General features: G+C 44.0%; 1 protein-coding gene across 3 annotated transcripts in view; it reads right to left on the bottom strand.

Moving 5' to 3' along the window:
* The window catches only part of RNF144B (ring finger protein 144B), a 92,118-nt gene that overhangs the window by 53,441 nt on the left and 21,440 nt on the right, over nucleotides 1-17,237 (bottom strand). For 2 of the 3 annotated variants that reach the window (XM_077770141.1, XM_077770142.1), the window contains exon 2: nucleotides 12,386-12,586. In XM_077770141.1, the coding sequence (XP_077626267.1) occupies nucleotides 12,386-12,550 (165 nt within the window). In that variant the 5' untranslated portion in view covers nucleotides 12,551-12,586. Of the gene's footprint in view, nucleotides 1-12,385; nucleotides 12,587-14,623; nucleotides 14,693-17,237 lie in introns of those variants that run through there. The other variant, XM_077770140.1, reaches the window with a different exon arrangement.

Below are 17,237 nucleotides of genomic sequence, written 5' to 3'. Positions count from 1 at the left end.
AGTCAGTTAAGCGTCCAACTCTTGATTTTGGCTCAGGTCATGACCTCATGGATTGTGAAGCTGAGCCTGTGTGGGGCTCTGGGCTGACAGCAGGGAGCCTGCTTGGGATTCTCTCCCCTTCTCTCTCTGCCCCTCCCCTGCTCACGAACATGCTGTCTCCCTCTTAAAAGAAATATACTTAAAAAAAAGAGAGGGAGAGACTAAGGAAAAATGCAGTGAGAAGAAAATAAGCAACTGAGGTTTCACTGTATTCCTAATACATTCTCTACCCCATCAACATATATGAAATTAGTCACCAAAACCTTTGCATTTTAGTTGAAGTCAAAGTCTGGGAACAAAAGCCCTTCCGGGTAGACAGTGGAAGAGGAGCGAGAAATCAGCCATATGGCCCTTCCTTCTGACCCGTCCCTTGGGGCCTTCATTTGCCTTTGACTTCCTATTTCTACAAAGACATAAACAGAGGAACTAAAACCCTACACATCCCACCCTGAAATTACTGCAAATTTTGCAGAAGTCATGTCATTAACTGGAGTAGCCCTCTGGTTCCAGCACAGTCAATGTCCCTGCCCCGAGTACTTTAGGGACTTGGCAACTGGGTAAATGGTTTGTTTGGGAGGGAGGGTTGAGGTTTGAGGGCTGCAAAATGCGAATGTGCAAACCCCAAAATTTGATACACTAGTAAACAAGGAATTACTGTATACCTACTTCGTGATCTTTAGAGACATTTTTTAATGACTGATTTCAGTCATCATTTTATGGATGGAATGCCTCGCACTGAATAAAGTGGGTTGAGGGGAGCCTGGGTGGCTCAGTCAGTTGAGTGTCTGACTTTGGCTCAGGTCATAATCTCACGGCTCGTGGGTTTGAGCTCCACATCCGAGCTGCCAGCACAGAGCCTGGAGTCTGCTTCAGATTCTGTGTGTGTGTCTCGCTCTCTCTTCCCCTCCCCCACTCACACTCTCTCTTTCTTGCTCAAAAAATGAACAAACATTACAAATATTTTTTTGAAAAGTAAGGTGGGTGAGTACATGTTGCTTTATTGTGACAACAGTGATCATTGGTGATGTTTTTCTTCCTGGGCTTCTGCCCTCAGTGAACTTCAAGTCTGGATGGGAGAATAAAATGGATCTTGGTCAGACTGCTGGAAAGTAAGACAATGCAGAGATTTGTATGAAATGTATTTGATTCGGTTTTCATCCTGAATGCTCTCAGGGGAGAGACGCCCATTTTACACTAGGGTAGCGGAGGCCACCAGGGGAAGAACCGTGTTTGAGTTTTATTATTGGGGGCCAATAAAGGCCCCCAATCTGTACTCTGCTTGTCAAAATAAGTGTGTGTTGATTTATAACTGCCCTGACCTGGCAACGAGACTTCATTAGGAATTGAGCCAGTGGAGCATTAGAAGAAGAAAGGAGGAAGATTCTGGAAAGGAAAGACATGAAGGTGTGAGATACCTTGTGTAAGAGGCACAGCAAGAGGTGATCTGAATGGACGCTGTGCAACGGAACTTGAGTGAGAGCCTCAGGAAGAAGATTCAAACAGGCGCACGTGAATAACAGGAGCAGCATTCTGATAGCAACATTTTGGGAAATCTGACATTAGTATCCAAATGCATAGGAAGGAGAAACTGGGACACGAAAATAATTTTCATACTCTGGACCTCAAAACGGCAGTCTACCATCGTCTATACAGCATATGTGGAGGAGGGGGTGTTCTCCGAGCTCTCACCAGCCTGCTTCCTTCATCCTGCTCATTTGCTCCCTTCCAGACCATTCTCCACTCTGTGTCCGAGCCCCCTTCCTACCCCAGTCCCAAACAAAGCCTTTTGGTGGCTCTGCAATGCTCGTTAACAAGGTACACAAGACCCTCCCCATCTAGTCTCTGCTCACCTCTCCAACCTCATGCCCAAGCATCCCCATACCTCCCACCGTACATTCCAGGGCCGTCTGTCTATTCAGTGCTCAGTATGCCCCTCTTCCTTGGCTCCGTGCCTTCACACGTGGCTGCATCTCCTCCCTGGGACACGGTTCCATCCACAGCCCCACCAACACTGCCGTCAAGCAATCTCCTAGTCCTCTCTTGGTCTCAGCCATACAGGACACCTTCCCTCACCTCCCCAGGTCTAGTTTCGGCGGCTTCCCTGATGCTCCCATAGCACACCGTACTTGCGGTGAGAACCGGACTGACCACATCTGTGCACACAGCACCGTGGCTGGTACGTGGCAATGTCAAATGCAAGAGTAGCATCAGCATGAAGATGGGAATGGGCTTAGAGGAAATTGGAATAAACATGTAACTACAAAAGAACAGTAAACTAGGGTGACTCAGTGGAGGTAAGGGTAAGTTCTCTCATTGGGTTCCCACTTAGCCTGCTCTCTGGTAGTGATTTGCATGTTTGGCCAGCCTATCGCATTCCAATATGTGGTTTGAAAAATTAAACTTTGGCAAGGTAGGCCTTGGGGGAAAAAAGAGAGAGAGAGAGAGAGAGAGAGAGAGTCTCTATAACATACCGACACAGACTGCCAACATACCATCTTTTTATAACCTGCTTTGTGAAAAAGAAATTAAATCTCGTTCCATATTCTAGTACCACCCTCCTATCCCGATACCATATGCTTTCCTAAGAGAATATAGAAAAGCCTGAAGTACTTGTTCAACCTATGATCAAAGGCAAGAATGTTGTGCAAATGAAGCTCACTCCAAGGCTTATGTCAACAAAAAGGGGTGGCGGGAGGGGAACAAAGTACTATTTATTAATATTCCCACAATAGATGGAGCACTGTGGGGCTTTTTAATGAGTAATCTTGTCCTCAACAGTAAGATAAGCCTCATTCAAATATTACAGAGCTGGTAAGTAGAATAAAAATTAGGTTTCAACAGAACCAGCACTAATAGGTAGAATTCATATAGAAATAGGCTTCAAATGGATGTAGAAGAAAAAAACAGTTTAGAATGTAAAGTTCCATAATTGAATAGCCAGTGTTATCCTGGAGGTTTCAAGCAAAATCTCAATGATCACACTAAAATTAGTAGAGAGCTACATACACACTCGCTACATTATAGACGCTGGTCTAAACGCTTTACCCAGACTATCTACTGCAATCTTCTCTGTAATTTCAGATGATTTATTATTATCCCTATATTACATAAGAGGAAAGGAAGCTTAGACTACCCAAGGACATGAGTGGCTACCACCTGCTGGTCCAAGCCCCTAGTACCTCTGGTCTGGATTATGACATTTATCTTGTAACGAGTCTCTCTGCTTTCATCCTTGCTCCTGTAATTAATTCTCTATGCAGTAGTGAGAGTGACAGTAGTGAGTCACAGGTGACTGTGATGGTTAATCTTAGGTGTCAACCTGACCAGGCCAAGGGATGCCCAAATATTTGGATGTAACATTACTTCTAGGTGCATCTACCAGGGTGTTTCCAGATGAGATTGGTTTTTAAATTGGTAGACCAAGGAAAGTAGACTGCCTCCCGATGAGGGTGGGCCTCGTCCCATCAGCTGAGGGCCTGAACAGAGCCACAAGGCAGAGGAAGGGAGGATTCATTCTCTCTGCCTGACCACATGAGCTGAGACATTGGTCTTCTGCCCTCAGGTAGGAGCTTACACCAAGAGCTCTCCTCATTCTCATGCCCTCAGACTCAGACTTGAACTACACCATTAGGTCTCCTGCAGCTAGTCTCCAGCTTATAGGCAGTAAGTCACGAGACTTCACCTCCATAATTGTAGAAGCAAATTTCTTATATTAAACCTCTCTCAACCTCTCTCTCTATACGCACATACACACGTGCACGCGCACACACACACACACACACACACACACCTCATATGAAGATATGTACATCTGTCTCCTATTGGATTTGCTTCTCTGGATAACCTTTATTAGCACAGTGACCCAATTATTTTTTTATTTTATTTTTTAAATTTTTAATTTTTTTTAATGTTTATTCATTTTTGAGACGGAGACAGAGCCTGAAAGGGGCAGGGGCAGAGACAGATGGAGACACAGAATCCGAAGCAGGCTCCTGGCTCTGAGCGGTCAGCACAGAGCCCAACATGGGGCTCAAACTCAAAAACTGTCAGATGGTGACCTGAGCCAAAGTCAGACCCTTAACCGACTGAGCCACCCAGATGCCCCACAGTGATCCATTTAAAATATGATTAAATCACATTAACTTTGTGGGTTAAAACCCTCTGAAGGCTTCTGTCCTCACAGGCGAGTGAGGCCATAATCCTTACTAAGGTCTGCAAGGTCCTCCAGACAGACCCAGCTACCCCTACAACTTCATCTCCTACTGGCCCCCTGCTAGACAGACAGACGGGCACACACACACACACACACACACACCTCCTTGCTGTACCTGAACACCAAACACAACCCCAGTTTCAGACTGTCACACTGCTCGCCTCTACCAAAAACTCTCTCTGCCAAACATCTACACAGCCGGCTCCCCCGGGTCCTCCATGTCTCTGCCTAAGTAATACCTTAATGGTGAGACTTCCCAGACCATCCAATGCAAGTAGAAACCCCCTCTGCTACAGCACTCGCGATCCCCCTTGCCCTGCTTTGTTTCAACTCAGAGCGTCTACCATCATACCCACACATATCTGCTCGTCAGTATCTGCGTCCTGCACTAAAATCTGAGCTCTCTGAAAACCGGGCCTTGATCCGATTATTCGCGACAGTATCTTGACCATCAGAACAATCCACGGCACAATGAGTATTTTTGTGTCTGTTGAATCAATGAAGCCCAAGCAACCAGATTTGAGACCCAATCTCCCAGATGTGAAACCACAGTGGAATCCAGAAAGAGGAGCTACAGCAGAGCCACTCGGCCCTAAGAGTGTGGCTTCCTCTTGGGGCCCCTTCGGTCTTGCTACATCTCAGCACTCGCCTTGAGGGAGTGAGTGGTGAGCACTAGGCGTGGATGAGATCATGGGCCCAGAGAGCCAACTCCTTCCTGAGTCAGCCTGACTCCGTTTCTCACGCCCCTACAATTTGCTCCTTTTCTCAGCTGCTGGGCGGCCCGCAGCAGCAGCTCACACCTTGGTAGGAAAACAGAGGATCGGAATTTGCATTTCAAATCAGCGGTCTGACTAATGCCGAGTCCTTATTCTCGGAACTCTTTCAAGTTTCAGCACTGAGAAGACTGAAGTCATTTACAAATCCACAACGACAGATGAAGTCACTGCAAACCTGACAAAGATAAATTCACTTTGCCCCGAGGTAAAGTGAAGGAAGAGCCTGAGACAAACCCTGCAAACTGGAATGTTTTAGTAGCAGAAGCCACTGGAACGGGAGAGGGCTTTGAAGTGGCAGAATTTACTTCTGTGCATTTATTAGCACCACAGGATGGGAAGGCAGGGGACTGGAGAATCCGAGTGCTTCAGGAAAGGCCGGCAGATCGCTACCAGAGGAGGCGACAAAAAAAATATGTGTGACGTTGCTGGTGTATGATATGCCTCATTATTTCCTGCAGTTCCAGAAAGTTCAATAAAAAATACTCAAAATGATACTAGGCTATACATACCAAGCCAACGAGTTATTCTATTACTATATTCTTATTGGGGGGAAGCATCTTTTAAATAAATGGTAGCCTGAGATACTCTGCCATCTAATCTCTTCCGTCCATCAGACATGTGCACATCTATGCGCGCTTACGGAGTTTTTTGAAGGCTTTATTTATTTTGATTATTTAATTTTAATTCCAGTATAGTTAACAGACAGTATTAGTTTCAAATGTACAATAATCAGGTGTCCATACAGGACTCAGCACTCACCAGGATAGTGTGCTCTTAATCCCCATCACCTACCTCACCCATCCCCCACCTCCTCCCTTTGGTAATCACCAGTTTGTTCTTTGTAGTTAAGAGTCTGTGTTTTTTGTTTTTGTTTTTGGTTTTTTGTTTGTCTTTCTTTTTTTCCCTTTGTTCATTTGTTTTGTTTCTTAAATTCCACATATGAGCAAAATCATGTGGTATTTGTTTTTCTCTGACAGACATATTTCGTTTGTCATTATACTCTCTAGATCCATCTATGTTGTTGCAAATGGCAAGATTTCATTCTTTTTTATAGCTGAATAATTTAACTTGTGTATGTACACATCTTGTTTATCCATTCACCTATCAAGGGACACCTGAACTGCTTCCATAGCTTGGCTATTATAAATAATGTTGCAATAGGGGGCGCCTGGGTGGTTCAGTCGGTTGAGCATCAGACTTCGGCTCAGGTCATGATCTCACAGTTCGTGGGTTCAAGCCCCCATCATGCTCTGTGGTGACAGCTCAGGGCCTGGAGCTGCTTTGGATTCTGTGTCTCCCTCTCTCTCTGCCCCTCCCCTGCTCATGCTCTGTCTCTCTCTCTCTCTCAAAAATAAACGTTAAAAAATTTAAAAATAAAAAAATAAATAATGCTGCAATAAACATGGGGTGCATATATCCTTTCAAATTAGTGTTTTCATGTTCTTTGGGGAGATACCCTCATTTATTCACTTTTAAAGTTGTATTGGTTTTCCTCGAAGTCCTACTTCTCGCTCTTCAATCTGGAGCCCCAAGCCATTAGCCAATCTCTGGACAAATCCAACAGAGAAATCTCTCTGTCTATCCTAACTGCCAGTCTGCGGGTGTCTCAGAATAGTAGTAAGGTTGAAGTCACCTATAAAACCATCTTCTTTTAAAGGGCTAAAGAGGAAGCCAGTCGAGTCTTCACAGGACTTCCTTTCTCTAAACATTATTGAAAAACAGAACAGCTCAGCACACCAACAGAGCTTAGGAAAGAAAAGACTAACAGCCCCAACTTAAAAGAGACTCAGCACTGACTTCCTGACTGGCTCTCACTTGATGCCTCCTACAGCCTCTCCGAGATAGGGATGATCATCCCCTACCCCCCTCTACCTCACAGGTGAGGACTCTGAGGTTCAGAAGAGCCAAAGGTCTTGCCTAAAGTCACACACACTGATGGCAAGGCCTGAACCTGAACCTGGTCTTCCTACCTCCCAATCTTCACTTACTTTTTAAAAATTTAAAAAAAAATTTTTTTTTAATGTTTATTTATTTTTGAGAGAGAGAAGGTGAGCGGGGGAGGGGCCGAGAGAGAACCACAGACACCAAATCCAAAACAGGCTCCAGGCTCTGAGCTGTCAGCACAAAGTCTAATGTGGGGCTCAAACCCACAAACCATGAGGTCATGACCCAGGCACCCCCCAAAAATGGCACTCCTCTTGAAATCCTACCGTCAATATCCGTTAGCGTCCAGGCAAGAACTGCCACAGGCTCTCCGCTTCATTTGAAAGTTACCAACCCGTGCGGGTGCACATGTGTGCACGGGTACACGCACACACATGCGCCAGGACACGCACACACTGCAAATCTTCCCAAACCGAACGTCTCCAAGACCGTATGTGGGTTTTTCTTAAAGGTCACTCAACAGGCCCCAAGGAAAAGAAGGGCTTGGTCTAAAAAGTTTTATATTTCCTCTCACTTTTTTAAACATTGGAAAATCCATTTGGCTCAGAGAAATGAATAGTAAAAGGAGTTCTAACTACTTACAGCCAACAAAGTGTAATGGAAAAAAGGCAAGAATATGGCTGGACATTATTTTCTTTTTGCTCAGCACATCCTGTCTTTAATCTGAAAGGTAAATAGGCCATGCCCAACATACCGACTCTTTTCAGGTGAAATTATCTGGGTTATAAAAACAAGCAACAACTGTGTCTCCATTATGCTTTAATTTGTGCCTGACAGAAATAGCTTCCAGAATAAATCAGAGAGGCAAAAACTGCTCACAGGGGAGCAAACCCACAAATTTTTCCTCCTTTGATAACGGACTTTTGTGAGTTTTTTTTTTCTTCACTTGAAGTATAACTGTGTGGTGTTATTATATCTGAAAGAGTATGTTGCAAATGCCAGAAAAGGAAAATTTGAATTTTCATGTTTCGGTTATTTAAAACCACGGGAGAGGGGAGAGGGAGAGACAGTTTTTGCATATCATTAGTTAGTAGACTGACATCCCGGAGATTGAAGGAGATATCTAACCTTCAAGTATAAGAACGAATAGTTTTGTAACACCTCTGTGCATAACCCCACAGGATCGGCTTCTTCGGCTCCACAATGCACATAATAGCTCACATGGCTGTGAGCTCAGCCATGCTAATGAGAGCTATGCCCATTTGTGTCCTATAATTTTAGCCTTCCTTGCTTTATGCCACACTTCCTTCTGTATATTAAAGCTGATCAAACAGTCTAACAGAAACCATCATCAGAAGTAGAACATGTTAAGTTTCCTTTAACAAGAAACGACCTACGCTGATGGATTATTTGAAGCAACGTCCATCCCATTCCTTTCTCTGGATGTCATTTAAATCAAGAACTGCCTACATGGAACAATTTGAAGCAGCATTCTCCAGAGCCAAAGTTGTGGGGAAGTTAATGGGTATTCCTCTAAAAAGGTGGCGTGGTCAAATGGAAATGCCTCCTCAGGAGAAGTTAAACATGGTCCCCTTGCTTTTGTTCTAACTACAAGATTTCACAGCGCCTCTAGAATGCATTACGATCCTTCGGAGATAGGAGTGGAGAACATACCAGTTTCTGAGCTAATCTGACCATGAGACAGTTTAGTCAAGGATCACCTCTGTTTCACAGAGCTGGAGGTCCACAGAACAGACGTGGGTTGGGGCGCCTATTGGAAGGCCCCATCTCCCTAAAGATAGGGAATGAGCTGGCATCGAATGGTCAGGTCAGACACCCCACATCTATCCACACTGCTCTCCCAGAGCGCACAGATCTTGGGAACAGAAAGAATTTAAGCTCACAGCAACATGGCCGGGGATACTTCTTAGGGGAAACAGGATGAGGACAGAATGTATAAAAAGCTTTATTAAATTATGAAAGTATACCAGTAGAAGACTGTATCCATCAGGGGGCCCATTCCGTTTGGACACTCTCATAATGAGGAAGGGAGGGAGAAGGACATTAGCGAAACCATCTTAAAGGCACGGTATGCACAAGAAGTCTTTCCCAGCCAGTACTTAGAAGATGTCATCCAATCATATTTAAAGCTGGAAATTAGTAGTATGTGGCCAATTAAAACATGTCACATTTCTTTTCAGCCTTGAAAATGCAAAACACATTTGATATCTTTACTATCAATACTGAACATGTAATATTGGGGTGCAAATTAAAATGTGGGGGGATTAGACACATTTTTTAATCGTTTTTTAAAAGTTCGAGTGTCAGGGGCGCCTGGGTGGCTCAGTCGGTTGAGTGGTCGACTTTGGCTCGGGTCATGATCTCACAGTTTGTGGGTGGGTTCGAGTCCCGCATCGGGCTCTGTGCTGACAGATCAGAGCCTAGAGCCTGTTTCAGATTCTGTGTCTCCCTCTCTCACTGACCCTCCCCTGCTCACGCTGTCTTTCTCTCTCTCTCTCTCAGAAATAAATAAAGAAACATTAAAAAAAATTTTAAAGTTCCAGTGTCAGAGGGATATCAAAACTAGCAAGCCACTGGACTTTCCAGTTTGGAGCATTCCCCGACAACGAGGAAGTACGATCATAGATGACAGAACACTCTCATTGTCCTCACTCATACCCTCAAACTGCCCAAGGAGAACCGAGAAGCCATTGTGTTGTTTTTAACTGGGAACTGAGATCTCATGCACCAATACTTGTGATGGCATCGGCTCCTCGTCAATACGAGGTGCCGCCTCTGCGTGTGGACCTCTACCCAGTGCCGATGCACAAACGTGAATCCTGAACTGTTAGGTCTCATAGCAAAACCCAAACTCCAGATCCTGCTTTTCACACATCAGTGACCCCCAGACAAAAACTTCCATCCTGCCTTTAACCAAACACTGCTTCTGACGCCTTTGTTTCAAGGATTAGCGAGGGTCCGAAACATACGTGAGAAGGTCAGAAAGAATCGTTTCTGAGGCACAGCATTCCACAGCAAAGCAAGACCAAAGGAAACGGAAGCCTTCCCTCAGGGACAAGGTCATTTCCTTAAGCAACACACACTCATGACGCGAGGAAGAAGCAAGCACACACGCCACAGAGCGAGGCGTCCTCCTGACAGCCTATTACACCTGCAACACCCCCAACCTGCACTCCACCCTCCTCGTCCTGCTCGGCCTTCTCTCTAAGCCTATTACCCCATCCGATGCAACTAACCCATTTATCATGTTTATTGTTTATTACACAACTGCCTTCGATAGAATATAAGCTCCTAAGAGCCAGGATCTCTGCTGGTTTATCCCAGTGTCTGGCACAGTTCCTGGGACACAGGTAATGCTGGATAAGAGCTACTACTTGTTGTCATCTTTGGATCCCAGAGTTCAAAACTTAAGGAAAGGATTAAGTCACTTTCTTTTTTTTTTTTTATTTTTTAATTAAGAGGGAGAGAAAGAGAGCATGACGAGAGAGAAGGACAGAAGAAGGAGAGGGAGAGAAAGAGAGAGAGAGAGACAGAGAGAATCCTAAGCAGGCTCCCTGCTCAGCACAGAGCCTGACATGGGGCTCGATCTCACCACCCTGGGATCATGACCTGGGCCAAAATCAAGAGCCAGATGCTTAATGGACTGAACCACCTAGGTGTCCCTAGTCACTTTCCTTTTTACCTAAAAATCATTCCAAGGCTTCTCTCCACCCTAGTCCTCCATCAAAAAGTGTTTTTTAATCAGTATAAACAAGTTTGAGAGCATGACATATTGATTAAATCAACTAACAAGAGATAGAGCAAAATTTATTTCACCTTAATTTGTTAATCTATTTTAAAAAGTATGCTTAGTAAACATACCTCTTTATAATGATTCTACCTCCTTAATATTCCTTTGTCCTTGATTCCCCTGATTTAAGCACTGGTCGCTGTACCTGAACTATTCAATTTCCTTCTCAAGTCAGGGCACGAAACCTGCATTTCTCTGGTGATTATTACACTTTTCGTCTAATAAATACTAACAGTCTGCCCAGATGAGGCCCTACCAAAGCACAGATAAATGGCAAATATTGTAACTTAGGCATCAGGCCTCTGCCATGCTGAGATGCCAATATATATCCTTCAAGACTCTTAATCCATCCTCAGGTTAAAAGACTAGTTGACTTAAGTACATACAGGAGAGAGGCAGGTAATACAAACAGAGGAAAGATCATCTATTTCGGGGCCTACAAATATAGGCCCAGAGTAGCTAGATCTTACCACTTTTTCATGAAATTTCCCAATTGGGGATCCAAATATAAATGTGTTGAGCCCAGGGTGGCTCAGTCGGTTGAGCGTCTGACTTCGGCTCAGGTCGTGATCTCACAGTCCGTGAGTTGGAGCCCCGCGTCGGGCTCTGTGCTGACAGCTCAGAGCCTGACGCCTGCTTCGGATTCTGTGTCTCCCTCTCTCTCTGCCCCTGCCCCCTCTCACACTCTGTCTCTCTCTGCCTCTCAAAAAAAATAAACATAATTAAAAAAAAAATGTGTTGAGCCCAGAGGCGGCCCATGGGCATCAATTTGCAACTGTTGTTTAAGGCCTCAGCTCAGAGGTCACTGCCACCAGGATGCCCTCCCCCCACCCCATTGGTACGCTACATCTAGCTACCCCTGACTTTGCTACGCTTGGACAGTCCCTTCAATTAGCCCATCTTCCCTATGGGAAGTATCTCCTTCTCCGCTGTGGCCCCCACATCCTGCAGAGTGCCCGGCACACGGGAGCTCAAAAGATAACTGAATAAATGAAAATTTGAGTAAGACCACTGGGTTCACACTTCCAGTAGCCAGAATTCAACAGTCCGTTTCCTATCTTCACACCTTAATCGACCAGCCTTCAGGGAAATGTGCGATCAAGGTCACAGACTTTGATACCAAGCATCAGACTAAAAGGGGCAAGCCCAGCCCTGCAGATCTATCTACACACTCTCTTTATTAAGAGACGAAAGTACCATCCAGCATGTTGTGAAAATAGAAAAAAAGGAGATAATCACAAAGTAAGAGATTTATGTATCATGTGCTTTGTAGGAGATGAGCAAGTATATGAAAGAAAATACAGTTAATTGCTACCGGATCTCTCCATCATTCAATGCCTTACAGATGGGCGTTAACTAAAAATGTGTTAAAAAAAATTCCTATTTTGTTTCTTACCTAGCGCTTTAAGAACAGATTCCTCTTATTCAACCAGTAATTAAACCACACACATACATTATACTTTACCTGAAAACGGTAAATACCGGATTTACCATTCCAGACACTACTTGGAAACAGATCCAAACGTGGAATCGCTCTCCAAAACAGAAGCCTGTTGTAGCAAACCCTGGCTTCTCAGAAAGCCACAGAAATCTACCGTGTGCTCTGACAGCCCCCCCCTTGGTATTTTCTCACCCATGATGAAAGCTTCAAGGAAAACTTACATCTGTGCAGAAGACGCAGTGGCATTCCTGGAGTGTGGTCATCTTGTCCAGGGACTGCTCGCACAGGCAGAGTTTGCAAGTGACGAGGGGGGATGGAGCCAGGTCTCCCGGCGTCGGATTTTCGGCGGTCATGGTGAGATAGTGGAACGTACCAGCCGAGCCCATCAGCCCGTCCTCAGCCGTCTTCAGTCTCCTCAACCCCTACGGGAAGGACCAAAGCAGAAAATATTATATTCATTAATGCGGTTGTGGTTTAGCCATCACATTCAGGCACCAACAGAGCAAACCTTCACCTTAGGTGATCTCTAGGCACACAGGAAAGGCATCTCTGAGAGCCATGGGCTATAGAGCCTGCCACTTCCACAAGATGCTCCTGGAGGCCTGAAATGGAAAGGGGCCTCACCATCCTGACTCATATCATCTACGTTATGGGAATGAAAAGACCACAAGGAACAAACACGCCCTTCACGAGTTGTATTCTACAATCCAACAGGTAAAAAAAAAAAAAAAGATACTTGAAAATAGGATGTCACTCAGAAAATTACACAAAGAACGACCCTAAAATCCAACAATTCTGTTTCTCCGTGCACACCCAAAAGAATTGAAACCGGGATGGAAACAGACATTTGCACACCAACATTTATAGCACCGTTATTCGCAATCAGCCGAAAGGTGGAAACACTCTAAATGCCCATCAAGAGACAAATGGATAAACAAAATGTGATATGAACATTCAATGGAATATTATTCAGCTTTAAAAGGGAATTAGATTCTGACACATGCTACAATACAGATGAACCTTAAAGACATCATGCTAAGTGAAATAAGGCAGACACAGAAGGGCAAATATCACACAATTCCATCAATATGAGGGATCTAGAGCAGTCAAATGCAGAGACTTTAGAAAGTAGAAAGGTGAGGCTGGGAAAGGACAGAATAGAGAGTTACCATTTAATGGGTACAAAGTTTCTGTTTGGAGTGATGGCAAAGTTCTGGAAATTGAGAGTGTGATGGTTATACGACACTGCGAGTGTACTTCATGCCACCGAATTACACACTTAAGACGACTGAAATAGATTTCATACCAATAAACTTTCTTCAACAGGGGATCAGTGCTAACTGTGTTCCATCACATGTGTCATTGCATTGACTCTTTTGCAACCGTGATGATTATTTCCTTCACCTTACAGGGATGTTAAATAATCTGCCCAGGTTCCCAGGGCTTGTATACAGCAGAGCAAAATTCAAACTGCCATCTTCTGAGACCAAGCCCAGCCCTGGTCCCTTACACCCGAGAGTGGATATTACGTGGAGGGATGAAATGCGGAGAGAGTGAAGTTAGAAGAGGTAGGGAGAGAGAAGAAAAGAAATTTTAAAAAGAGAGAGAGAGAGAGAGAGAGAGAGAGACAAACAGCCAATGACTACATCTATTGTAAGGTCACCAAAACTGTGCAGAGTAAAATCTGTCTCCAAACATGGCAAGACTATAAGAAAGGATTTTCCTACACTGAAAAATAAAAACTATAGCTGAAGCTCTTCCACTTGTTTTTATTCAAATTATCTTTAAAAGAGGTAAAAAAACAATCATGAAAGTAATCGTCTATAGTTCATAACATCATGAAATTTCATGTTTTAATTAAAGAGAAGCAAAATCCTGAAGTTCTTACGATTTCAAAAGAGTGTGGCCAATCCTAATAAATTTCGCCACATAAATAACTATAAATACCCTCTCCCCCTGTAAGAACCAGATTCTTCTCATCCCCATTTTGGAGCAAAACAAATTCCATGTTTGGCATCTGTTGCGTAGCCCCACGGTGGCTTAGGTCTCAACAAAGAGGTACAAAAGTATGACAAGGGAGGAAAAAACAAGTTGTATTGGATGGAGAGAAAAAAGATCTAGGAGATCTAACTGCACTAACTTTCTTAATGTCATACCAGAAAGGATCACCAGTTACTATTAACTCTAGTAACCTGAAATCGTCCAGGCTTTTAACCTACTCCCTGATTGGTAGTAGACTTGATTAAAAATAAATTTAAATAGGGAGCTAATCAATGATTGGCTTCCATGAGAATACTTCTTGGGAAAGGCCCTAGAAGGTTTAAGATGTGGTATTCTTATTTAACTGTTAATGAGCTACTATCCAAGAGCAAATTAACTACATATCAATTTCAGGACTTAAGTTAAACAAAAAATATCTCTCTTTAGGGTCAATCAGGAGCAAAAATGAGTGTTTTTACCTCTCCACTTTCCAGCTGATGCTGACACAACTATCACCTGTTCATTTCTACAAGACACCTCAGGTCCATAACACACATATCTCCAATTTCCCCCAACTGCCGTCTTCACATTTCTATTTTCCCAACATGGCGTATACAACATATGCTGATGATCTCTGCCCACAAAAAGAGAAATCTCAAGTCAAACATCAAGAAGAAACACAGCCAGTACACTTATTGTGAGGAGCACCGAGTAGTGCACAGAACTGTGGAATGATCTTAGTGTAGTCCTGAAACTACTAGAACACTGTATGTTAATAACACTGGAACTGAAATGTTAAAGCTTAATAAAGTTTGTTTTAAAAAGGAAGGAGGAAGAGGGGGAGGAGAAGGCTGTGACAAAGGAGAAGAAATGTAGCCAGTAAATGCTTCTGGAAGGAAGAGGGGACTGATACAGGGCAGAACCTCCCCACACCACTAATGTCAATTACGGGAAGAGCCCATTTCGAGGAAGCTGCTATGAACAGGTAAATCCTGCCGTTCCAACCTAGCAGGAGACGTAGGAATTCTTCAGCAAAGCCAATTATCTCTTACAGTCTCAATCTACGTTATTTTTTTTAATTTTTAAGATTAAAGAAAAAAATTTTTTATCTCTACTCCCAATGTGCCCATGTGGGGCTTGAACTCATGACCCCAAGCCCGAGAGTCGCAGGCTCTACCGCCTGAGCCAGCCAGGTGCCCCTAGACTATTTTTTAGAAAGAAACATAGAACACTCACAAAATGAAGACATATTTGAATACTCCTTAGATTGTCTCTTAGAAATGGTCTATTGAGGGGCGCCTGGGGCACCCAGTTAGTTGAGCGTCCATCTGCAACTCAGGTCATGATCTTGGCATTCATGAGTTTGAGCCCCGTGTCTCACTCCCTGCTGACAGAGCAGGCCCGCTTCAGGGCCTCTGTCCCCCTCTCTCTGACCCTCCTCCACTCACACTCTTTCTCTCAAAAATAAATACTTTAAAAAAGTTAATCCTGAAATAGTCTTATCTCCTGCCTTGCTCCTTACTTTGTGAGTTACAAACCAAAGTTATAAAAATACAAAAGTATCTATTACCTCCAAAAGTTTCCTCCTGTCCCCTTATTTGTCACTATTTGTGTGTGCGTGTGGGTGTGTGCGGTAAGAGCACTTAACATAAGATCTCCCGTCTTAGTGGGGTGCCTGGGTGCCTCAGTTGCTTAAGTGTCTCTTAGTTTTGGTTCAAGTCATGATCTTGAAGATAGTGGGTGCAAGCCCTGCATTGGGCTCTGAGCTGGCAGCACAGAGTCTGCTTGGGACTCTCTCTCTCTCTCTCTCTCTCTCACTCACTCTCACTCTCTCCCTCCCTCTCTTCATCCTTTTCTTGCTACACTATCTCTCTTTCAAAATAAACTTTTAAAAAAAGTCTACCTTTTTTTTGTTATGCTTAACAAATTTTTAAGTATACAATGTAGCATCGTCAGGGACAGGCATTATGCTGTTCTTCAGGCACATGTTTATCTAATTCAAGCCAAGACATCTACATTAAGTATGTACAGCCTCTTGTCTCTCAATCATGCCTCAGTAAAGGATTTTAATATCCATACACACAACTTTTTAAACTATATTTTATCTATAAGACTATTTCGATGATAAAAGCCTTTTCCAAAGCACAGACTTGTTTTGTTAAAGCAACAACAAAAATTCCAAGCATTCCAAACAAGGCCATACTTGTGACTGAGACAGAGGAAGGAAGTCACATATTTCATCTCTTTGAGAGGTGAACAGTCCAAAATGATTCTTCAAAAAGGGATTTATTTCCCCGTGAGCAATAAGACCAATTCCCTGAAGTGATGGCCTTCAAACATGTTCAAGGCAATGGAATTTAACAAAAACAGAATCTGGAGTAAACCTAAAAGAGGTGAGGTGGCCAGTGCAGGTGGAAGGGGACAGGGAGAGCCAGGCCACAGCCCCGGGACCCTTCTCTGCACAGCCACCAGGCACCATCACGGATGCTGAAGCCTTCACCAGGCACAGTGTGAAAGCCTGCTTTTTGAGTTTTCACCCTGGGCAAAATCAGTAATGAAGGTTTTAAAACTGAATCACACAGGGCATCTGGGTGGCTCAGTCAGTTAAGCGTCGGACTTCAGCTCAGGTCACAATCTCGTGGTTCATGAGCTCGAGCCCCACACCAGGCTTTGTGCTTACAGTTCGGAGCCTGTAGCCTGCTTCAGATTCTGTGTCTCCCTCTCTCTCTGCCCCTTCCCAGCTCACTCTCATGCTCTCTCTCTCAAAGATAAACATTAAAGAAAATTTTTAAAGTGAATGACACATGCTGAGTGCTTCATAAAAAGAAAATAATATCAAACCAGAAAATCCTTTCACCCTTGATTCCTTACAGACAAAGCCTTTCAAGCAACAATCAGGAGGGTCCTGAAGTTCTCTCCTTTGAGCTGTCGGGAGGGGCTCCAAGGTGTCCTAGGGTCCCTTCATGTACATCTTGTTAGGATTCCCTGGTCTCCGCAACACGGAACCACCAAGAGAAACTCAGCTGCCCCCGCCCCCCGAACCATGAGCAAACGGCATGAAGCTCACAGGGGGTGTCCAGAGGAAGCTGACCC

Source organism: Crocuta crocuta, unplaced genomic scaffold (genome assembly GCF_008692635.1).
Source record: "Crocuta crocuta isolate KB4526 unplaced genomic scaffold, BGI_CrCroc_1.0 scaffold24, whole genome shotgun sequence".
NCBI lineage: Eukaryota > Metazoa > Chordata > Mammalia > Carnivora > Hyaenidae > Crocuta > Crocuta crocuta.
The sequence above is the reverse complement of the archived record's forward strand: the minus strand, read 5'-3'. Positions and strand labels throughout refer to the sequence as shown.